This window comes from Dama dama, chromosome 20, assembly GCF_033118175.1.
Source record: "Dama dama isolate Ldn47 chromosome 20, ASM3311817v1, whole genome shotgun sequence".
Lineage (NCBI taxonomy): Eukaryota > Metazoa > Chordata > Mammalia > Artiodactyla > Cervidae > Dama > Dama dama.
Window position 1 is genome coordinate 81,689,462 of NC_083700.1, and position 26,234 is coordinate 81,715,695.

The 26,234-nt window shown below is 39.4% G+C and overlaps 1 protein-coding gene across 3 annotated transcripts in view; it reads right to left on the reverse strand.

Annotated features, from left to right (window-relative positions):
- NFIA (nuclear factor I A) overlaps positions 1–26,234 on the reverse strand; it is a 402,591-nt gene that overhangs the window by 126,385 nt on the left and 249,972 nt on the right. For all 3 annotated transcript variants that reach the window (XM_061121733.1, XM_061121734.1, XM_061121732.1), the window contains exon 4: positions 18,803–18,877. In XM_061121733.1, the coding sequence (XP_060977716.1) occupies positions 18,803–18,877 (75 nt within the window). The remainder of the gene's footprint in view (positions 1–18,802; positions 18,878–26,234) is intronic.

Consider the following 26,234-nt stretch of genomic DNA (forward strand, 5'->3'; position numbering starts at 1 on the left):
GAACTTGGATGAGTCACTTAAGCTCTTTGGACTTCATAATGCTAGTAATAATTATAATAAAAATGAAAATCCACTACCACTGCCACCAGCACCGTTTATACCACTGATACGGTCATCACCATCACAACAACAAGGACTAACATTGACTGAGCATCACTTCTGGGCAGACACTGGCTAAGAGCTTTAAGCACCTCATCCTATTTAATCCTCACAACACCACTAGGGAGAACTGAGGCATGAGGAGGGTTAGTAACTTTCCTAGGTCATGAAGTTGGAGGGTTACACCAGGTGGCCTTTAATCCTACAGATCCCACAGTCTCTTTTATATCCCCAAACAGCTGATGATCAATAAATATGTTTTGAATTAAGAAGAGTAAATATCTATTCTCTTCATTTGCACCCCCTCCCCCCAAACTTTAAGCGGTGCAAACTGACACTTAGAAATCTGTAAATACACATAAATGGTGAGAAAGGGCTTCTCATTCCTCTTAATCAGCACTGCGATTAGTCCAGCCTAAAGCATTTGTGGATTTTTGCTCCACTGAGGAGTTTTCCTCAAAAGGTTAACTTTGGGGAACTGTCTCTTAGATTTTATTCCTAAGTTATTCATCCCCCTGCCCCCACCCTTCTTTCCTGTCATCAGTAGAATGTAGTCTTTGTGTCATTTCTTAATAAATGGTTTGCTATTAAGGAATCATTACAGTAATGTGGGCTATTGGAAGAAAGGGGTTACTTTAGTAGCCAACCCTCTTAATGACCTGCTCTTCAGTACACATTAGTAGTTGGATAAGGTTGTGGTTATTGAACTTCTGCCATCCACCAGAGACAATCTGCTCAGGCTTGCATTGTTGGAAAGAGAGGATGATGGAAAAAAATTTTTTTCTATCCAAAATTTCAAGCTACTCTGCCTGGGAGATGACAGGGCACTGAGTTTACAACCTGTTTAATGGAGTATCACTTAAATGACTAGTGAGGCCAGTCTATGGTTAAAAGCACATCTTCTCTGAGAGGCTGCATTCTGTTGTCGTTCAGTCACTCAGTCATGTCTGACTCTTTGCAACCCCATGGACTGTAGCATGCCGGGCTTCCCTGTCCTTCACTATAACCTGGAGTTTATTCAAACTCGTGCCCTTTGAGTCGGTGATGCCATTCAACCATCTCATCCTCTGTTGCCTTCTTCTCCTTCTGCCTGCAATCTTTTCCAGCATCAGGGTCTTTCCCAATGAATCGGCTCTTCACATCAGTTGGCCAAAGTATTGGAGCTTCAGCTTCAGCATCAGTCCTTCCAAGGAATATTCAGGGTTGATTTCCTTTAGGAAATCAAAATTTGATCTCTTTGCTGTCCAAAGGACTCTCAAGAGTCTTCTCCAGAACCACAGTTCAAAAGCATCAGTTCTTTGGCACTCAACCTTCTTTATGGTTCAATTCTCACATCCATACGTGACTACTGAAAAAACCATAACTTTGACTAAATGTACCTTTGTTGGCAAAGCAATGTCTCTGCTTTTTAATATGCTGTCTAGGTTTGTCATAGCTTTTCTTCCTTCCAAGGAGCAAACATCTTTCAATTTTGTGTCTACAGTCATGGTGTACGGTGATTTTGGAGTCCAAGAAAATAAAATCTGTAGCTGTTTTCACTTTTTCTCCATCTATTTCCCATGAAGTTATAGGACTGGATGCCATGATCTCAGTTTTTTGAATGTTGAGTTTTAAGCCAACTTTTTCATTCTCCTCTTTCACCTTCATCAAGAGGCTCTTTAAGCCAGCTCTTTAGTTCCTCTTCACTTTCTGCCATTAGAGCGGCATCATCTGCACAACTGAGGTTGTTGTTCACCAAATATTTATGGAGCAACTGTAATGTGCCAGGCACTGCTCCAGGTGCTTGAGATCCATCAGTGGACAAGATATACAGAAACCCTTGCCCCGGTGGTGTTTACATTTTAAAGATTAAAAATCACACCTGGCCCTCCCTCAAATCTGCATGACAACTAAAGAAGATGGAATAATGGCCAATAGGTAGCCCCCAAGAAAGACGATGAGGATTTAGTAGTGGATTTCCAACTTCTAAAATAACTACTGAAAGAAAAGAGAGGTACATTTCTCTCTAGAGTACATACTCTAATATACTCACGGAGACTTTGTGAACTTGTACTCTAAGACTAGAGGGGACAAAAAAGTCCAACAACAGCACACAGTTCTGAGAGCCCAGCACACTTCAGTGTTGTTTTGCCAGTGGCAAAGATCTTGTAAGAAAGTCCATGTCACAGGCACAAAGGAGTGAACATGGGAAAACACTTGGTCTTCTTTCTATCAAAGGCACAGTTGTAAACGTACAATGCTATGAAAACTCAAGCAAATCTGGAATCATCGTTACAGGGAATTAACTTGGAAAGTAATTTATGGCAAGAAAATTCAACCCCTTTGTTATCTTCCTTTTACCATAATATGCTTCCTGAACACTGCCTATGAGAAAGGGCTTTTAGAAAGAAAAAAAATAAGTATAGTAAAATTAACTCATTTTATCAATTTGTGCTCTCGGCCAGAGTTTCCTGACTGTGGCTACGAGGGGCTGTAAAACTGATGAATTTGCATGGAAAAAGAAACCAGTGTAAGTAATTTGTGTAAGAGGGAACACGGACATAGACTGCTATAATTCAGACACCCTGCAGATAGCAGACTGCTGCAGTGTGAGCAGTTATGGGTTAGAAAAATGACCACACTGCAGTCAGTCTGACTTGAATGGAAATCAATCATAAAGGTACTTTCTCTGCAGCTTCAACACCACAGTCCTCAGCAACTCCTTTGCCAAGCAGATTTCTGGTCTGTAAACCACGTGCTGATCTCCTTTCCCCTTTCTTCCATTCGGAAAGATCTGGCCAATGAAGGCTGGGAGTGTGTTTTTCCAGAGTGGAACATAAAAGAGAGGCACTGAGCTAAAACAAGGGTTTCCCTCTATGTGAAAATGAACTTCCCTACTATTATAAGATTGAAGCAATGTTTTTTATGAAATGAAGTATTAAGTGCCAAAAGCCAGCAGAATGTTTTAACCCCCTCAAAGGCATCGCTAACACAGAGGACTGTTTTCACACATTCACGTTTTGAGTACCCACGGTAAGGAATACGTGTGCATGGGGTGGCAAGAAGGTAAACAGGAATTTTTATTTCTAAAAAATTTTTTTCTTTTACTAAAATAAGAACCATTCACTGATACCCTCCTTCCTCCCCACTATGAGCCATGAAGATGGTTCATCTTTGATAGATAATTACTAGGAGTTCAGTTTGTAAATAAAGCATATTCAGGCACTTTATCGATAATCTTAAAGTCCAGCCTTGGGTCTCATTAAACTTCCATATCTACTCTATAAAGGAAAGGACTGTCTGCTACTTATTTCTGTATTCTAAGCACACAATGACTGATGCTTCATACATTCACATGCAACAGATGACTATTGAGTTGAACTAAAATTATATGAGCTTGTTAATGAAAAATGGTGAGGGGCTAATATTTATCAAGCATTTATTATGTGCTAGGCAATGGAATAGGTGTTTTATCTGAATTATCTCTTTCATCCTTGCATGGGGACATGGAACGTGTATTTGTATTTATTCTCATTGACAAGAAAGAAAATGAGCTGTGTGGTTAAGTAGCAAGATCAGGATCACACAGCTAAACATGTGACAGAGCAGGGACTTGAGCCCAGATATCTAGATACCTGCCAAAGAAACAGAGGTGAAGCACACATTTCTCCTTGTCTTTCCTTCATCACTGGTTACTGGAGATTTAAGAGATTTAAATAAAAAAATATTTATCACCCACCACATAACTGGCAAAATGACTATCTCATCCTCCCCCTTCTCACTTCTTTCTTTTTAGAGTTCTGAGTGTCAGGCAGTGCCTACACTGGGTGAAGAGCCAGACACATGGTCCAGCTGAGCAACCCACATTGGGGTTAGTGATGCTGACGGATTTCTTGCATTTGTGGCTTCTGCCTTTGGGACCAACATTGATTATATGCATTTTAGAGTATCATCTCGTCATAGCCTTTGGTTGAGGTCGAACGTGGTACCCGTTTAGTATAGAATACAGCCTGGGCCATGGGATTAAGTCTTTTCTGACAGGGGATGGATCTGATGGCCTAAGAGGTCTTTTCACTACAATGATCTATAAACCAGGGATGGGCTTCTAAACGTAAGCCTCTTAACCAAGAGTGCACTGGGACTATCTGACTATTAGCTATTAGGAAACCAAACTATGTCAATAGATTCCCATCCCTACAACCTACAAATCCAGCCATCTCCAACAATTCTCAATATTTTCAGCAAGACCTGTTTAGTTTTTTTTCCTCTTCCATCTATTGAAAAATTCTGGGGGCTAGTATGTCCTCATATCAATCACATATTGGATCAAATCAGTTCCCAGTAGTTGACCTAAAATGTGGCTTTTCTGAGTGTGATTCCCATCAGTCTTGTCCTTGACATGCCTATAGAGTCATCAACAATGGTCTTTATAATCAGCAAGAGTTAGTGAGGACACTATATTCCAACAAAAATCTCAATATAGTATTTGAAGTCTTATTGTGGGGTAATATAAGAATACTGTCAGGCTTTCGGAAATCCCCAAAATGTCTTTTAGTTCCCTAAATGTTACCTATTGAATATGAATATCTGCTCTGTAAAAATCAAGGCTTATGAGTGCATAAATAAAGATTTTTACTAAAAACTACATTGGCAGAAATGACCTCCAGCATGCTGGGATTTTTATGTCCATAATGTAAGAGAAAGTGAAATTTTCAAATACTATAAAACCAAATACTTTTTAAACCTGAAAAAACCCACAGTATGGCTGGCTACTTAAAAAGTTGTTAACATGTCAGTGTTTAGACTGAGAATTTTTAAATATCTTGCTATCCATTCAAAGCCCTGGAAGAGAAATTTCCAGGATAACATAGAAACATAGGCTTTGGCTGAAAGCTTGAGGAATAAAAATTTTTTGGATTCTTAAAGTAGACGAATTAGATCTAGTATTGGCATGCTCTTATTCTATCAGAATTACTAACTATGAAGGGGTCACTAGAATGGTCCTTGTAATAAACTGATTTTTAGAACATGAATTCTATAACCAGTCCCTGTTAATTTATACATACACACTCAGCACATACACACACACATATTTTAAATAAATTTGATGATAGTATGGTCAGCTCCAAGATCAATTCTGAGTGAAAGATCAGAGACAGAATCCCTGTTTAATAATAATCACAGTAGTTACCATTGTTGAGCATCTACTATGTGCTAGATGTTTGACATTTTCCACTTCATCTTTAAAACACTCTTGAAGGGGGTTTCTATTTCCATTACTCAGACATAGGCCCAGCACACAACTGGTACTTAATAAATCTTTGCTGATTGAATAAATGATGGTTACCTATGAGGAGAACACAGCTGAGAGGGGTTAAATGTTGCCCAAAGTCACCTAGCAGAGCCAGGTTACCCATTATCTCTATAACTATTTTATAATACCATGATGCCATCTTGCATATGATTTTATGTAATATATCATCCAAAGAAAGAATTACCTAGAAAAGATGATAAATAGATGAATAGATGAGAAGAGATCATAACAAAATAGTGTGTACATCAAGGTGTTGTTTTGCTTTTCCCTGAGTCAAATCTTTACAATAAAAATATTCACAGTCTGGCAAATTTAGCAGAAGATTCAGCTAAGAAAAGAAAATAAGAGGCTGTCTAAATCTTGCCATAAGAACTCACTGCTTCAACCAGGAAGACTGTAGGGGTGTGTGTGTAACACACCCTTCGTGCACAGCATTGATTGATGGGTCTGCTGATGTCATGAGCTTGTTCTTATCGTAGCTCTAATTTCAGCTAAGATGGTGATCATAACACCACTGCCAGAGGACCCAACAACACAGGGTATATGCACATTTCAATTTGTAGGTAAGGGTGGGAACACTTTTTTACTTCATGTGGCTCTTTCTCAAGTAGGTGAGGAGAGTAGGACAGGAAAAAAAAATCATGTTTGGTCACACGTAGTGTGAGCCAGGATTCAGAAGAATGAGTAGCTTGATGAAAATTTCTATTACTGCCAGTTCATTCCATTTGTTGCCGGCCTTACTGTCCAAATATTCACCCCAAATATGTCAAGAAAATTAAAAGAAAAAATTTATACAACAAAGCATCCTTCTGAACTAACTCAATTTCAGTATTTATTTTGAAAATTTATTGAATTATAGTAGAGGAAACCCACTAAATTAAGCCAGTAAGACTGGTAATTTTTTTCTTCCTAAGAGTATGGCAATATTTATTACTTTATCTTTCTATGAGGGGCTGATTAAAACTAGAAAATAAAACATTTGCAATGTCATAATATATTCAGAATAAGGTGGCTTTGACAGGCAAAGTGAAAAACATATACAAGGCCAATCAGTATTTTCTATTTCATAATGTAACAGATTTTCTTGAAAAACTGTACTTTGGAGACAGGCATTATGATTGTTTTTTAAAGGAATTCCTACTCTTTTGTGAGCTGCACATGATACCCTTACTCTGGAAGAGGTGCCATTGACTTTTACAGATAGAAAATGTGTGATGTTCATTTTAAAATTACTAGTAGAGCCTGCTATTGACCATCTAATTATGCCGAGTTCCATTTATAAACATAGCTAACCACTAAGTTTATGGAGACTTTTTGTGCTGCTTTAATAGGATATTGATCGAGAGCATAGTTTGAGTGGACTGCCATTGAATTGTGTAATGGCAAACAAGAGGCAAGGTCACAGCCGCTGTTCATGCTAGGGCTGCAGTCTATTTTTTATTATAATCTTTCTGGTTCTTCCCTTAATGCTGAAGCCCAAAGGCTTTCTTTCACAAGAAGAACTTGCGTAAGACTATAACCTTATTTTTAAAAATAATTTCCAAGCCCTGACCTAAGGTGAACCAACAGGCCACTTGTTCAGAAAAGAAAGTTTCATACTCCACTTTAATGAAGACCTAAAATCCAGCAAATTTTTAAAACGGCACCCCCAAAGGACGAGGACATTCAGAATCTCTTATCCTATACTAATTTCTTCATGAGTCTTTCTTTGCAAGAACATTTTGTAATTTTCAAGTTTGGGCTTGTCCCTGTCAAAGAGACTCATTTCCTCATTGTACCTTGGAGGCGAGTTAATTCTGTTGTAGTAGCTCCATCGTGGTAGGTTAGACTGTTACCCAAAGAGTTCCTACTAAATTGCTGGCCAGAAAACCAAGGGTGTGGATGTGGGTTCCCCAGAGACGCACAAAGCACCTAGAGACTTAAAAAAGAATTTTACGAATGAACTGCAAGTTGGATCTTAGCAACGATTCCCGTGTGAGAATACAGAAGAGTGCGCATTTCTAAAGCAGCAAACAGCCACTAGGGTGCCACCTCATGCCAGGCTGAGCGGACGCCTTCCTCCATTCACGCCTGCTCTCCATTGACAAACACCTCGGGAATTCTGTAGCCACCCAGCAGCCTGGCTTTGTGGCAGAGCCAGGACGGTTCAGCTGCTGGATTTTAATAGATTCTGCAGCAGTGCAACGGGAACCCCAAATCGGTCTGGGTAACTGAGAGTGGTTTTCACACCCAAAGATTCTAAGGCTGGCCACAGTGTACTGAGAACCCAGGCTTTTCAAAATTCCAGGGCCATGAAGTCATCCCCAGCCACGAAGTTTACTTAACCCTTGCAGCCGGCTCGGGTGTACAAACCACGGCTAGAAAATTAGAACCCGTCAGGCCAGAGTCACAATGGCCTGTGTGTATTTGTGGTTTTCCTCTTCTCCCAGTGAAGTATTTAAGGTTTCAGAGTCACTCCACCAACTTCAAGTAAGAGAGTCAGCACTTTAGAAGGAAATGGGCAGAAGGAGTGGATTTTTTTTTTTTTTTAAGGAGGATTTTCTGGGTTCATACCAGGAAGAATATCTGACAGCCTCAAAGCACTCACTCTGAGGAAAACATTGGTGTCAAATAAACAAGAGAGGGTGCTGACAGAGAGCGCTATCTAAGTGGCATCATTCAGCCGCCAGTGGAGTGGGCTCTCTTTGTAGCAACTTCATGGGAGACAGACCCATCTGAAAATGCTTCTAGAAGGCTTTGTTTGAAAATGCAGCATCATGTCAGAGCCATTTCAACAGATGGTTCCTGTCTCTTTCCTCACAGTATTATGCTAAAACAACTTCAGTGATTCTGCACCTCATTGTTAGCACTTGTAAACCCCCTCCCCCAGAGCAGCGAGGACTTCTCCCTTCTCTCTGGCAACGTGTCTAGTGGTCTGTATTCCACCCTCCCTCCCCCAGAGCAGAGTAATAAATAACCAGAACTACTTTCAGATGGTCTGAGCACAGGGAGGGAAAAGAATGAATGTACATTTACTTTCATGCTACAGAACTTGCTTTGCTGCTAAGAGAAACAGAACTATCCTTTCTTGCCTTTCACGGACTCCGGATGATGCAAAAAATTAAAAGGTAGATACATAGGGGGCAGGCTTCCCTTGTAGCTTGGATGGTATAGAATCTGCCTGCAATGCAGGAGACCTGAGTTCAGTCCTTTGGTCAGGAAGATCCCCTGGAGAGGGAAATGGCTACCAGCTCAGTATTCTTGCCTGGAGAATCGCATGGACAGAGGAGCCTGGTGGGCTACAGTCTATGGGGTCGCAATGAGTCAGACACAACTGAGCAACTAACACACACACACACACACACACACACACAAGGAGGGGGTAAGGTAAGAGGGGACTTGCTGGGAGACTGCGGCAGGAGCCTCTGATTCCACCAGGGGTGTGCAAGTGAGAAGGATAATTAAATGTCGCGCACCCTTGTCACTTGACCCTCGTCTCTGAACGTGCAAGGCCAAGCTGGCAGCCTTTCCTTGAGTCTCTCCGCCACTGCCACCCTGTAGTAACATGATTATAATCAACAAACTTAGCACATAGTTATTTCAGTGAATCCTCATGAGGAAACACTGAAATAGCATCTCCCTCCTCTATTAAGTTTAAAAGGAGGAAAACTAAAAACAGAAACTAACTGGAAACCTGGGGAATGTCAATATTTGTTTAGCAAATTTAAAAATTAAATTCAAAAGATCCAGAAAGAGGAAAAATTTTCAAGCTAAGGCTACCATCAGTGTGAATGTTCTGGACCACGTATGTGGTTACAGTTAGTGGTGACTGGGGGGACTGGGTGGGGCTGGGATAGACAGGAGGAAGATAAGAACTGTGCAACACAGTGGAAGAAGTTCTAAGATAGTGAGGACATTAGAAATTTTTACCTTTTACATCCAGGTAAAGGCAAAACAAAAGGATCCCTGGTTGGGGAAGTGGGAAGCACAGGTGATTTGTAAGGAAGTGAGACTGTTCTGTAATAATGGATGCATTTGTCAAAACACATAGAATGTAAAATACAAAGAAAGAACCCTAACATAAACTACAAACTTGAGTTAATAATAATATATCAGTATCAGCTCATCAATTAAAATGAATGTACCAAACTAACAAAAGATGTTAGTAAGAGAGGAAATTGGAGAGGAAGCCATATTGAAATTCTTTATGTTCTGTTAATCTAAAACTGTAAACTTAAACTTCTCTAAAGTCTATTCATTAAAAAGAAAAAAATTCAAACCTGAAAGCAAATCCAGAAAAAAACTGTAATTAAGTATTTTACTTGGGGGGAGGAGCCAAGATGGTGGAGGAGTAGGACGGGGAGACCAGTTTCTCTCCTACAAATTCATCAAAAGAATATCTGAACGCAGAGCAAACTTCACAAAACAACTTCTGATCGCTAGCTGAGGTCATCAGGCGCCCAGAAAAGCAGCCCATTGTCTTCGAAAGGAGTGCTGTATAGTTGGAGAAGTCCTGAGACTACAGGAAGATAAAACTAAAATCCAGAGGCAGGAGACTTAAGCCCAAAACCGGAGAACACCAGAAAACTCCTGACTACATGGAACTTTAAGTAATAAGTGACCGTCCAAAAGCCTCCATAGCTACACTGAAACCAACCACCACCCAAGAGCCAATAAGTTTTAGAGCAAGACATACCAAGCAAATTCTCCAGCAACGCAGGAACATAGCCCTAAACGTCAACATACAGGCTGCCCAAGGTGACACCTAACACATAGACCCATCTCAAAACTCATTACTGAGCACTCCATTGCTCTCCAGAGAGAAGAAATCAAGTTCCACACACCAGAACACCGACGCAAACTTTCCTAACCAGGAAACCTTGACAAGCCAATCGTCTAACCCCACCCACTGGGTAAAACCTCCACAATAAAAAGGAACCACAGACCTCCAGAATACAGAAAGCCCAGTCCAGACACAGCAATCTAAACAAGATGAAAAGGCAGAGAAATACCCAACAGGTAAAGGAACATGAAAAATGCCCACCAAGTCAAACAAAAGAGGAGGAGATAGGGAATCTACCTGAAAAAGAATTTAGAATAATGATAATAAAAATGATCCAAAATCTTGAAAACAAAATGGAGTTACAGATAAATAGCCTGGAGACAAAGATTGAAAAGATGCAAGAAACGTTTAATAAAGACCTAGAAGAAATAAAAAAGAGTGAATTAAAAATGAATAATGCAATGAATGAGATCAAAAACACTCTGGAGGGAACCAAGAGTAGAATAACGGAGACAGAAGATAGGATAAGTGAGGTAGAAGATAAAATGGTGGAAATAAATGAAGCAGAGAGGAAAAAAGAAAAAAGGATCAAAAGAAATGAGGACAACCTCAGGGACCTCTGGGACAATGTGAAACGCCCCAACATTCGAATCATAGGAATCCCAGAAGAAGAAGACAAAAAGAAAGGCCATGAGAAAATACTCGAGGAGATAATAGCTGAAAACTTCCCTAAAATGGGGAAGGAAATAGCCACCCAAGTCCAAGAAACCCAGAGAGTCCCAAACAGGATAAACCCAAGGCGAAACACCCCAAGACACATATTAATCAAATTAACAAAGATCAAACACAAAGAACAAATATTAAAAACAGCAAGGGAGAAACAACAAATAACACACAAAGGGATTCCCATAAGGATAACAGCTGATCTATCAATAGAAACCCTCCAGGCCAGAAGGGAATGGCAGGACATACTGAAAGTAATGAAAGAGAATAACCTACAACCTAGATTACTGTACCCAGCAAGGATCTCATTCAGATATGAAGGAGAATTCAAAAGCTTTACAGATAAGCAAAAGCTGAGAGAATTCAGCACCACCAAATCAGCTCTTCAACGAATGCTAAAGGATCTTCTCTAGATAGGAAATGCAGAAAGGTTGTATAAACGTGAACCCAAAACAACAAAGTAAATGGCAACGGGACCACACCTATCAATAATTACCTTAAATGTAAATGGGTTGAATGCCCCAACCAAAAGACAAAGATTGGCTGAATGGATACAAAAACAAGACCCCTGTATATGCTGTCTACAAGAGACCCACCTCAAAACAAGAGACACATACAGACTAAAAGTGAAGGGCTGGAAAAAAATATTTCACGCAAACGGAGACCAAAAGAAAGCAGGAGTCGCAATACTCATATCAGATAAAATAGACTTTCAAATAAAGGATGTGAAAAGAGACAAAGAAGGACACTACATAATGATCAAAGGATCAATCCAAGAAGAAGATATAACAATTATAAATATAAATGCACCCAACACAGGAGCACCGCAATATGTACGGCAAACGCTAACGAGTATGAAAGAGGAAATTAATAGTAACACAATAATAGTGGGAGACGTTAATACCCCACTCACAACTATGGATAGATCAACTAAACAGAAAATTAACAAGGAAACACAAACCCTGAATGACATAATGGACCAGCTAGACCTAATTGATATCTATAGGACATTTCACCCCCAAACAATCAACTTCAACTTTTTCTCAAGTGCACACGGAACCTTCTCCAGAATAGATCACAACCTGGGCCATAAATCTGGTCTTGGAAAATTCAAAAAAATTGAAATCATTCCAGTCATCTTTTCTGACCACAGTGCAGTAAGATTAGATCTCAATTACAGGAACAAAATTGTTAAAAATTCAAACATATGGAGGCTAAATAACACGCTTCTGAATAACCAACAAATCATAGAAGAAATCAAAAAAGAAATCAAAATATGCATAGAAATGAATGAAAATGAAAACACAACAACCCAAAACCTATGGGATACTGTAAAAGCAGTGCTAAGGGGAAGGTTCATAGCATTACAGGCTTACATCAAGAAACAAGAAAAATTAATAACCTAACTCTACACCTAAAGCAATTAGAGAAGGAAGAAATGAAGAACCCCAGGGTTAGCAGAAGGAAAGAAATCTTAAAAATTAGGGCAGAAATAAATGCAAAAGAAACTAAAGAGACCATAGCAAAAATCAACAAAGCTAAAAGCTGGTTTTTTGAAAAAATAAACAAAATTGACAAACCATTAGCAAGACTCATTAAGAAGCAAAGAGAGAAGAACCAAATTAACAAAATTAGAAATGAAAATGGAGAGATCACAACAGACAACACTGAAATACAAAGGATCATAAGAGACTACTACCAGCAGCTCTATGCCAACAAAATGGACAACTTGGATGAAATGGACAAATTCTTAGAAAAGTATAACCTTCCAAAACTGAACCAGGAAGAAATAGAAGATCTTAACAGACCCATCACAAGCAAGGAAATCGAAACTGTAATCAAAAATCTTCCAGCAAACAAAAGCCCAGGACCAGATGGCTTCACAGCTGAATTCTACCAAAAATTTAGAGAAGAGCTAACACCTACCTTACTCAAACTCTTCCAGAAAATTGCAGAGGAAGGTAAACTTCCAAACTCATTCTATGAGGCCACCATCACCCTAATTCCAAAACCAGACAAAGATGCCACAAAAAAAGAAAACTACAGGCCAATATCACTGATGAACATAGATGCAAAAATCCTTAACAAAATTCTAGGAAACAGAATCCAACAACATATTAAAAAAATCATACACCACGACCAAGTGGGCTTTATCCCAGGAATGCAAGGATTCTTTAATATCTGCAAATCAATCAATGTAATACACCACATTAACAAATTGAAAGATAAAAACCATATGATTATCTCAATAGATGCAGAGAAAGCCTTTGACAAAATTCAACACCCATTCATGATTAAAACTCTCCAGAAAGCAGGAATAGAAGGAACATACCTCAACATAATAAAAGCTATATATGACAAACCCACAGCAAGTATCACCCTCAATGGTGAAAAATTGAAAGCATTTCCCCTGAAATCAGGAACAAGACAAGGATGCCCACTCTCACCACTACTATTCAACATAGTGTTGGAAGTTTTGGCCACAGCAATCAGAGCAGAAAAAGAAATAAAAGGAATCCAGATAGGAAAAGAAGAAGTGAAACTCTCACGGTTTGCAGATGACATGATCTTCTACATAGAAAACCCTAAAGACTCTTCCAGAAAATTACTAGAGCTAATCAATGAATATAGTAAAGTTGCAGGATATAAAATTAACACACAAAAATCCCTTGCATTCCTATATACTAACAATGAAAAAACAGAAAGAGAAATTAAGGAAACAATACCATTCACCATTGCAACAAAAAGAATAAAATACTTAGGAGTATATCGACCTAAAGAAACAAAAGACCTATACATAGAAAACTATAAAACACTGATGAAAGAAATCAAAGAGGACACAAACAGATGGAGAAATATACCATGCTCATGGATTGGAAGAATCAATATTGTCAAACTGGCTATTCTACCCAAAGCAATCTATAGATTCAATGCAATCCCTATCAAGCTACCAAAGGTATTTTTCACAGAACTAGACCAAAGAATTTCACAATTTGTATGGAAATACAAAAAACCTCGAATAGCCAAAGTAATCTTGAGAAAGAAGAATGGAAGTGGAGGAATCAACCTGCCTGACTTCAGACTATACTACAAAGCCACAGTCATCAAGACAGTATGGTACTGGCACAAAGACAGAAATATAGATCAGTGGAACAGAATAGAAAGCCCAGAGATAAATCCACGAACTTATGGACACCTTATCTTTGACAAAGGAGGCATATACAATGGACAAAAGACAACCTCTTTAACAAGTGGTGCTGGGAAAGCTGGTCAATCACTTGTAAAAGAATGAAACTAAAACACTTTCTAACACCATACACAAAAATAAACTCAAAATGGATTAAAGGTCTAAATGTAAGACCAGAAACTATAAAACTCCTAGAGGAGAACATAGGCAAAACACTCTCCGACATAAACCACAGCAAGATCCTCTATGACCCACCTCCCAGAATATTGGAAATAAAAGCAAAACTAAACAAATGGGACCTAATGAAACTTAAAAGCTTTTGCACAACAAAGGAAACTATAAGTAAGGTGAAAAGACAGCCCTCAGATTGGGAGAAAATAATAGCAAATGAAGAAACAGACAAAGGATTAATCTCAAAAATATACAAGCAACTCTTGAAGCTCAATTCCAGAAAAGTAAATGACCCAATCAAAAAATGGGCCAAAGAACTAAACAGACATTTCTCCAAAGAAGACATACAGATGGCTAACAAACACATGAAAAGATGCTCAACATCACTCATTATCAGAGAAATGCAAATCAAAACCACAATGAGGTACCATTACACGCCAGTCAGGATGGCTGCTATCCAAAAGTCTACAAGCAATAAATGCTGGAGAGGGTGTGGAGAAAAGGGAACCCTCTTACACTGTTGGTGGGAATGCAAACTAGTACAGCCGCTATGGAAAACAGTGTGGAGATTTCTTAAAAAACTGGAAATAGAACTGCCATATGACCCAGCAATCCCACTTCTGGGCATACACACTGAGGAAACCAGATCTGAAAGAGACACGTGCACCCCAATGTTCATCGCAGCACTGTTTATAATAGCCAGGACATGGAAGCAACCTAGATGCCCATCAGCAGACGAATGGATAAGGAAGCTGTGGTACATATACACCATGGAATATTACTCAGCCGTTAAAAAGAATTCATTTGAACCAGTTCTAATGAGATGGATGAAACTGGAGCCCATTATACAGAGTGAAGTAAGCCAGAAAGATAAAGGACATTACAGCATACTAACACATATATATGGAATTTAGAAAGATGGTAACGACAACCCTTTATGCAAAACAGAAAAAGAGACACAGAAGTACAGAACAGACTTTTGAACTCTGTGGGAGAATGTGAGGGTGGGATGTTGTGAAAGAACAGCATGTATATTATCTATGGTGAAACAGATCACCAGCCCAGGTGGGATGCATGAGACAAGTGCTCGGGCCTGGTGCACTGGGAAGACCCAGAGGAATCGGGTGGAGAGGGAGGTGGGAGGGGGGATCGGGATGGGAAATACGTGTAAATCTATTGCTGATTCATGTCAATGTATGACAAAACCCACTGAAAAAATTAAAAAAAAAAAAAAAGTATTTTACTTGTTTTGGTCTATCTGAAAATCATTTTAATTTTTTAATGCACAAATTAATAATTGAAAAGTTTATCAACTCTAACAACAAATGGTAATTTAGTAAAAGTACAGAATCTTTGGATTGTTTGCTTCTATAATAGCTATAGGAGTGTGTGTGTGTTAGTTGCTCAGTCGTGTCTGACTCTTTGTGACCCCACAGACTGTAGCCTACCAGGCTCCTCTGTCCATGGAATTCTCCAGGCAAGAATACTGGAGTGGGTTGCCATTCCCTTCTCCAGGGAATCTTCCCAACCCAGGGATCTAACCTGGGTCTCCCGCATTAGCAGGTGGATTCCTTACCACTGAGCCATCAGGGAAGCCCTACAGTTGGTTATAGGAGAGGTCATGACCAAAATGTCTGCAGGCAGTTGAGTACAGCAAAATAAAAAGAGCAAATTTCTGAACTTTGAGCATCACTGATTCCTTCATCTATAAAAAGAGACAAGGACAGCAACCATAGGAGGACTGAATGATGTCTAGCACAAGGCCTGGTACTTGGTACTTAATAAACTCTAGCTACTATAACTTTTCATATTAGTTTAGCATCATGCTCCTTCCAGGACTAACATCATGCATGAAATCAACTTACATGCCAGTTAGCTTATCTCTGTCTCAGGGTTGCAAATGCACCCCACCCACACTTATCAGGAAAAAGTGTCCACTGCAGCATTTAAATGGATGCTTAGCATCTCTACCGTGGGGAAGGGGGCAACACTGTAAGGAACGGTCAAGGATATTGACTCCATCATGTGACCTGAATGTTTAGTCTTTCAGAACAGTGTGTGGGTGAGGAAGCATGAGCCGGGGATCCTTCCCCCAGCAGCCAAGGCAATCTTGAGACACAGACCCTGACAAACCTGGATTATAGATCTGCGGGAGGGAGGGGGCTCTGCATGGCACTTTGGCCTGAAGCCACAGTTTCGCTGACACAGCCCAGTCCCACTCTTGCCAAACAGTTTCAGTCAGCATGAGGCCATGTGTGAGTGAATCCTAGAGCGATTACACAGCAGAGTGCAGAATCGAAAAGCATTTGGGAGCCGAAGGACGCTCAGGATGCCAGGCATCAGCAACACCGCCCTCTACACAGGGACATGAAACAAGCCAGGTCCATCTGCAGATTCAGTGTGAGGACCAACCACAGCCCCTGGCAGTCCTGAAAGCAGATTGAGAATTTCCTTGGCAACCGTGTGGGGCAGACTGAATAGAAGTCTAGTCAAGATGGGCCCTGAGAAGCCTCGGGATGTAAGACCTTAAAGGACACAGAGACCGTGGAAGAAGGCTGCGATTCTGAGGATGGTGAGCAGTGTGGGCCTTGGCCTACAAAGGCCTAGGTCTGAGGACACGGACAGTAATGAAGACTTCAAAGGATGCACAGCAGCCAGGGTAGACTACAGAAGGTCTTGGGCACCAATCTTAAAAGGGTTTTCTTTACTCATTAAGGCTAAGGTGATATCCTGTAAGGGATCTATGAATGAATGTATATCCCAGTAATGCCATTAGGACAGTTATACATATACTCTATATTACTATTAAAATTATAAGAAAAAAGTAGGATGATGACCACCTTTTAAAAATCTTAAAAAGTAAAAAATATACATTTGAATGCATTATCATTTTTCAATGGCTAATCAGCTGTGCTGTGGCAGCAATATACCCTCCAAGTTAACAAGATAATCTCGTCTCCAGCTCGCTGTTAGTACTCCTAGAACACTTCATAATATGGCAGCAACTTCTCCATTCCAAGGCATAAACTTGCTGCTCACAATGCTTCATTCTCTAGGTTTAACATCCCTACACCAGAACATTACAGCATTAACCAAGGACTCCTAGTGCTAGAATTCTAACACTAACCATGGTTACCTTCTTGCTGTTTCCCTGTCTAATCTCAGGCTGCAGATTTCTTCAAGTTCCTTTGGGTTAGTCTAAAAGTACAGATTTTAGCACTACACAGATTTAACCTTTTGCCCACTTGTTTGACTTTGGATAAATGATTTAACTAGATCCTTAATTTAACTCATGTGTAAAAATGAGAGTAATATCTTAACTGACATGTTTATTGCAAGGATTAATTTTATGTAACATACATGAAAACCTATGCTTAGCAGACAGATTCTCTTTCCGTCTACTCCTGTATTCCCTGCCCATACCTTGTATCCCACTTTCTGGACTTCTAAGAAATAAGAACAGACAGAACCTGAGCTTGTGAGAATCAGGATAGCTTGCCTTGCTTGATCTGACATCTTGTCATGAGACTGACTTGCTTACTCAGTCAAGCTTGCAAGACTGTAATACAGTGAATGGAGAGTATGAACTTGAAATAAAATATTTATTTTTACTCCACCTCATTCCTCAAAGAATTTGATGCAGCTTGAAACCAACTTCAACAATGCAAATTTTATCTACAAGTGGTATTTTAAAGTAGAAAGGGGATAAAAAATAAAATTTAAATATTCGGTATCTTTTCCCTTAGTATTGGGACATAGAACACCACAGTCAGTGTAGATATGTGTTATTTTAAGGTTAGCCAGAAACTTTTATTTTATTTTAAACCATTAAGCACCATAGGCACAATGCCTAAGGCCTATATGATCTTTTCAAGGCCTGCAGAGTTATCTGAAATATGATGAAAATTATTATTAGGTTTTTGAAGTATAGTTGATGTATGATACTACGTCAGTTTCAAGGGTACTGTAGGTATACTTTTAAATAAAAACAAAGAGAAGTCTTTGTGGGATGGCAACAGTGTGTGTGTGTGTGTCTGTGTGGCAGGGTACAGGGAATGGGGGGGAATCCTATACCTTCTTCTTGGACTGTCTGGATTATATCATAGCCAAATACAGTCAATAATCCTTTGACCAATGGAACAGGGTGGTGACAGGTACTTTTAATTCACTGTTGTTGGTGATTATTGACAAGCTGGTAATGATCATGCTGCAGGGTGTCACTCACGCTAAAGGCATTAGCATCCTTTTAAAGGTCAAAACCAAATTCTTTTAAAATGCAGAATTTCTTAGAAATCCAGAAGCTTCAGAACTTCTTTAAACCAGGTTCACACTATCAGCTAGGAAATACCTGAGACACTCAGGATTTCAGTTCTTTCCCTATGTCTCACATTAAAATATTTAATTTTTCCTGACTTAAATTCTTGGCTGTCAAACAAACTACATGGCAAAATGCTTCCAATGGGTGTATGAAAAGGAGATTCTGAAAGCGATTTATGTCTTTAGGAGGCAAAAGGTAAGCAAAAACCCAAGGCAAAACTGTATCAAATCAAAGCAAAATTATACTTACTCTGTGACACTCTCACTAGCTCAGTCACACTAAAAACACCTGATGTGACAAAACTGTCCTGGAAGCCCAAATGTCCTGGGGAGACAAAAACAAAAGAAACAAAAGTGTCATAAATAGAAGACATTTGACGAGAGAATTCCAAATATTAGTTTCATTGTGATTAGAAAATGTGAAGTCTAATTTCATATTCTGTTCTAGTTAGAGATATGTGGGAGGGTACAGTCATTTAGTTATGTAGATGGTTTTTTGGTTTGAATCTTTGAATCTAGGGGTTATGGAAAGCTATGACACAACTGGGTGATTTTTGAAATGGTTAAAAAAAGAGAGTTCAACAGGAAATCTGAAACAAAAGATGATTTAAATAAATGGTTACCTTGGCTGACCTCTGAGACCTTCACAACTGGGATGAAAACACCCTACCTAAGAATCAGCTAGGATAGCTAAATTCCATAACAGTTTTTAAACATTATTCTCTAAAGAAACATCTGATCGGGATTAGCTATCCATTCATTCAAACCAAACAAGATTTAAAGCTGTTCCCTTCACTTCAAGAGGCACCAGAGTGACTCTTTAGAAAGCCAGCCTACAAAGAACAAGCCCCAAACCTTGAACCATAAACACAAATTCTTTTAGCACAAATAAAACTTTCTAAAAGATAATCAACAGTTCAAAATGACTTAATCTCTGAATTTTGCATCTGCTTTATTTTTGCTGGATATAACTAATTTCCCTTAAGATATCTGATATTACATCTAATTATCCACTGCTTATTTATTTTTATGGTATATTTGGGAACATATTTATAAATGGCAAGAAATACATAATTTCTGCATGTCATTTCCCTCTCTGCCTCTAAAGTTTTCTGATTGTGAGTATCACAGGTGGAATCTAGTTGAGAGATCTGTCTATAGAACTAGTGTTAATTTGTTTTAAAAATAGGGTCACGGAGTAGTTGGTGGAAGGGTTTGTTTTTTTTAACAACTATTCTTTGAAATAAGAAACATACCTTTAAGAAACACAATGTAAGAAAATGGACTAGTCTAGATGTATAACAAATAATCCATAAATATGGTTTATGTTAGTCATAAAAGTTAGATTTTGCCCACTACTAAAAGGAAGCAAGTTTACCTGTCTATGCACCAATAAATTTGTTAACTATCATGCACATAAACACATGCAAAAAGAAATCACCAAGTTTTGGAGAATTATAAATGGATCTACAAATTATTCTTTTTCTGTTGGTTAAATTGGCCTTTTGCATAAGAAAGATGTTTTGACTGAGAATTAAAAGACAATATTCAGTTAATTCTTACATCAAACACACAATCTATGATATTTTAGATGAAGTGGTTCTAACTTTTAGAATACGCAATAATCATACTTTGCTTTATAAAAATAAAATGGCACCACATGTGGGGATGGATGTTAACTACACTTTACCGTGGTGGCCATTTCATAGTATATACATAAACTGAATTATTGCCTTGTACACTTGAAACTCACATAATGTTTATGCCATTTATATTAATTAAAAAAAGAAACACATATATACACCACCATTTTTTTTAAAAAAGACAAAATTCATCTGAAGAAGTGACTAAGAAATTTCACTTCTTAAAACAACCCACACCCAGGTATTCGGTTGACTTTTACTTGGTAGGTGCCTGAGATGTTGCTGCCTCTTGGGTTAAAAGAACTGAGACGTAAAAATAAATAAAGAAGTAAAACTCTAACAAAGTCTTGGCAAAACAGAGCATAATATCTCTTTCTACTGTGACAGTGTGAACATCACATTTACCCCACAGCCCATAACAAAGGAAATCCAACCACAACTTGCATTAAGTTTGACTTAAGACCCATCTAACAATAGGAAGGAAATTCAGAGCTGAATGCGAAAATCTGGGTTTATCTCCAGCTCCTGCTCATTTCTGTCTGTGTCACTTGCTTGCGGGCTGATACTTGTTTCAGTTCCAACCTGTGAAATTCCTTATTTTAAGGACGACTTAACATGAATTTCTAAGCAGAGTGAATGTGAACATACTTTAATCCTGCCTCCAGAAAAAGCAACCAATGTATTTTGAAAACTTAGTTTAGATTAGCACAAGGACTTGGGAGGGGGAAGCCCAAGCGTTCATCCATTCAAACCATCATCCTTCTCCTTTTCTTTTGTCCACCTCTTAAATGTTGGTGTTCTCCAGCATTTGTGCTCATCTCTACTTATTATATATATCCTGTGTTATTTTATTTCCATGCTACCAGCTACCAGGCTTGACTGTGATATGTGTGAAAACTAGAAAAATATTTTCTTGGTTCATCATTGTATTCAATACCTGGGACAAAGCAGTTAGCAAGCGCATATTTGTTGAATGAGTGCATGAATGTATCTATAGGCCAATGACTCTCAAATCTTTAACTTTTGCCAAGATCTCTCTCCTGGGTTCCAAAAACATAAATCAAAATATTTATTAGATATTTCTATCCAGACAGCCTACAGGTATCCTTAGACCCAACATGTCCAAAGTCGAGTTCCTCTCCTTCTCTCCAAAAATCTGTTCTTATTCTCTGAATTCCCTACTTCAATGAGCCATCCACCGTTCATCTCATTTTCTATGTTTATGTCATCCCTGACTCTCGCCTCTTGCAAACACCCACATGCAACGAATCCCCCCCTGATTCCACTCCATGCGTATCTCCATCTCTCCCTCTTGACTGTGGCACTGGCTCTTCACACTTCTCACCAGCATGATGGGAGAGCCTCCTACGGTCTATATCGTCAGTTTTGGCTTCTCCTCTAGTCTGCTTCCCACACTGCAGCCAGAAATGTCTCTCTGACAGACAAATCTGATGATTCATTCATTTTTCAACAAATACTTCTTGAGCACCTCCTCTGTGTCCCCTGTGTCAGACATTGGGCCAAGGGTTTAAGACACAGTCCCTACCTTCAGGAAATTTATAGTCTAGGATTAGATACAGCTGAAAATGAGTGCCAAAGAATGGATGCTTTTGAACTGTGGAGCTGGAGAAGACTCTTGAGAGTCCGTTGGAGGGCAAGGAGATCAAACCAGTCAATCCCAAAGGAAATCAACCCTGAATATTAATTGGAAGGACTGATGCTGAAGCTGAAGCTCCAATACTTTGGCCACCTGATATGAAGAGCTGACTCACTGCTGGGAAAGATTGAGGGCAGGAGAAGGGGGTGACAGAGAATGAGATGGTTGAGTGACATCACATACTCAATGGACATGAGTTTGAGCAAACTCTGGGAGGTAGTGAAGGACAGAGAAGCCTGGCATGCTGCAGTCCCTGGGGTCGCAAAGAGTGGGACATGACTTAGCAACTGAACAATGACAACAAAGGGAATAAATAATAGTAAGGACACAAATAGGAAAAGCTTTAGAAACAGTGGTCAGGGAAGGTCTCTCTTTATGCACTCCAGACATGGCTCGGAATGAACAAACACAGTTCAAATTGGGCTCAGTATGCTTTCTTTCCTTTTTTATAAAAATGTTGACAGAACATCTTATTTCTGTCTCTTATTCTCTCTCATCTTTAGCAGTGAAATCAAGCCAATATGCATCTGAAAAAACTATTAAAATGAACCACCCAAACAGTCCCTCCAAACTAAACAGGACAAGGACAGGACAGACAAGCCATTTAGACAAAGCTTTCAATCAAGGAGGTGATAGAAGTTTCCCTGAGGAGAAGTGTCTAGGTTGTCCTATTGTTTTGATATAGTTCATGTTTTGGGAGACCAAATAAAAACAGGATAAAGGACAGCATTATTCAATGGACATAAGGGGCTAAAAAAAGTCTAGTCCCACACTTAAGCTAGCATCTTGTATCATCCTGAAAGTCACTGTAAAAATAACAACTCCTCCCCTTCCAGCAACCTGCCTCCTAAAGTCTATTTTAGTGGAATGTCTGTAATTTAGAAGATGAAATATATGTCAGTGTACAAAAACCAGAAAAATAAAAAAGAAGTATTCACAAATCCTGAAGGAACCATCCCCTCACAGTATCATGAAACTGAGTCACATTGCCTTGACTACTTCATGTTTATAATAAGTCCCCAAGGAAAGACCTGTGTAAACACTCCATGTAACTTTAAATGACTATGAAACTGGTTTTGTTCCTTCACCAATTATTTGGAAACCCACTGATGAACTCTAGAAGACAACGAGAAGTGAAACCTGAGAAATGATGGAAAAAATGACACAGCTAACGTAATTACTAAGCAAACCTGAGCAGATTAATATTTTGTTCTTACTAACACAAACCAAATCACAAAAATGACTTTCAGGGAAATAACACTAATCTGGGTGGTCTACTTTATTGCAAGATGAGAGAAAAATAGAAAAGACAATACAAAGGCAAATTTAAGTACGTAATTCTGAATTCAGATGTTAGCATTGAACGATCTTCAGATAGGAAGCTGAGTAAACATTCCCAAAAGGTCCCAGGATTTACATTTTGAGTAGGGCCTCTCAGAAATGAGTGCAAAACATATACTTTGGTTACGTATGCCTTAGGTGAAAAGCCAGACTGCACACTGTTCTGACTCTCTTCAATTCTGAACTACTGTTCAGGAGCAATTGTATAGGAGACTGAAATAAGGACCAGATTCTTTTTCATTTTAGATAAAATGGCTAAAAAAGTTCAGTCACTGAAGTCTTGATCAATGAATTCACAATTAGAGTACAGATTTCAATACCTTGGAGTCTGTCATACTCACAGTGGGGAGGGATTAGACTTTCTAGAGAGGCAGAAATACAAAAAGCTAAATTCTTTTATGGGTGGTTAGGAAAAGCAGCTTTCTTTATCTTGATGATATCAGCAGTTATTATGGAAAATGCTATTAGAAGTTCCTTCATCTTATGAAGGAACTGAATATCTATCTACCTCTTAAAGAAAAAAAGCTTGATTTGCAGAGACATAGGTAACCTTGCAGAACAGTTCAGAGGTCGGGGAAGAAATAAGTGGTAACAAGCCATCCGGAGGGCTGGCCTTTAAAGAAAGTTGGAACATCCGTGAAACAGAGTTGATGTATTTGAGGAGGAAAGTGTATACATGAGATGGTATGCTTGTTTGTTCTGTTGGAAGAACAAAGGCAGGACGCTGCAGTGGCTCAATGGTAAAGGAATCTGCCTGCCAAGGCAGGAGACGCAGGTTCCATCCCCGGGTTGGGAAGATCCCCTGGAGGAGGGCATGGCAACCCGCTCCAGTATTCTGGCCTGGGAAATCCCATGGACAGAGGAGCCTGGTGGGCTACAATTCATGGGGCTGCAAAGAGTTTGACACGACTTGGTAACTAAACAACAAGAGCAAAGGCTCTCAGCTCTAAATTATCAAATTTCATCTAGCCAATGGATGGAGGTACACTGCATAAACAGGTCCTTTCACAGGTACAGCCTGCTCTCCGTATAAGGGGATGCAGAACCTGCAGATACCAAAGCCAACTGTGCCATTTTACACAAGGAACTTCAGCATCTGAGGAGTCTTGTATCCTTGGGGGTCCTGGAAACAAGGCCCATGCATATGGAGGGTTGACTGTAACCTCTATCCTCTCATGGTAAATGTGGTTCCATCACTAGCAAGACAAGCCAGTGACCAGATCTCTGCATGCTTGAGTTCCTCAAAGGGAAAGAGCTCCCTCGTGGTCAGGCCATTTCCATTCCACAAATACTAGGGACCCTCTGTGACCTGCAGGTCTTGGACTAAATCCTTAAGACACTGCTCTCACAGAACTCGCGTTCTCCTGCTCCTGAAGAAAAGCTGACCTCATCAACTCTGTTCCTCCCTGGAATTTTCATTCCTGCTTCGGTGAACTCCCAGCTGGCTTCTGAGCCACCCAAGGGGAGGGCATGTGGCTTCTTCCTCTTCTCCGTCCCCCACGGTTCAGTCCATACTTATCAGCTGTGCTCAGTCAATTCTGCTGAGTGGAGTGTCAGCTTGACCTGCCTCCTGTAGTAGACTCCTTGTCTTTATCTGACAGTGATTTGTCTTCCTGTCCTCCTTCAGCACCCCTACAACAAACCAGGCAAGAGCAGGCTATGTCTTCTGATCTGACTTGCCCACAGATCCCATCACAATCCCTTTTCTAGGTATGCAGTAAGTATTGATTCAGTGATTCAGATGAGTACTTTGAGACACCCTTATTTAGTAGCCCTCTAAAGCACTACGTTAATCACTTTAGTTTACCTCCAGTCACATGTTCCTTCTATACTTTTCTTTTGGAATATCTTAGAAAACTGATTTTTTTAAGGGGGGTGTAAATATGTCTACTGATCCATTAAACCCAAATTTTAAATTTTTGGTCTGTGAACAAAGACAGAGCCCATGGGATGGCAAAGCAAGAAGAAGAAACTGGGACCCTGAATGATGGTGTAGAGTAGAACCTCCCTGCAAACTTAGCCTATCATCTGGAACAGTTACAAAAAGAAAAATAGGTTTTAATGTACTTTAACCACCTTATTTTTTTGGTCTTTATTATAGTAGCCTAGTACTTAACCTAACCAACATAAGTGCCAGTCTTTCCCTTTAGAATCAAAAGTGCCACAAATTAGCAGTCCAGTCTGCAAACACATTTTGCTTGGCTAGCAGAATACTAATTTTTTTTTTTTTTGCACATGAAAGTTTTTAAACTGAGCATGAGCTTACAAATATACCACATTCCCCAGTACACTTTATTGTATTTCATTTATTTAAATGTTCTGTAAGGCCCTTCTAGCCAAAGAAATTTGTGATGCCTGCTACATATCTTCTCTTCATGTTCATCTACTAGCATAGCAGAGACAGAACGCATGGTTGGTTGTTGTGTTTTGTCTGAAAATAAAACCATCAGTATTTCATGATTTCTTTGAGAATAAAGTTTAGCTGTATTAGCTAGGTATTTAAAGCTCTTCAAAATCTGGCTTCTAATATATCTTCTCAGCATTTCAGATAGTAGTTCCAATATCATCCAAATATTAGGTTGGTCAAAAAGTTCATTAAGGTTTTTCCATAAGATGTTACAAAAATCCCCAGCAAACATTTTGGCCAACCCAATATATACTCTGTGTTGCAACCGAGATGTCCCACCTGTTGTTCTCCAAATACAGGTGTGTTCCATCCTCCATGTCAGGATTCATATCAGCGCTTCCCAAACCCTGTTATGTAGAGTGTGTGTGTGTGTGTGTGTGTGTGTGTGTGTGTGTGTGTGTGTGTGCGTGCACATGTGCTAAGTTGCTTCAGTCATGTCTAACTCTATGGATTGTAGCCTGCAGGCTCCTGTCTCCATGGAATTCTCCAGGCAAGAATACTGGAGAGGGCTGACATGCCCTTCTCCAAAGGACCTTCCTGATAGTTCCCCCAGATTCTCCACCACAAACAAGTTAAAAATAAAGATACAAGAACATATAAGATAGAGATTTCCATAGTAAAAATAGTTCAGAAA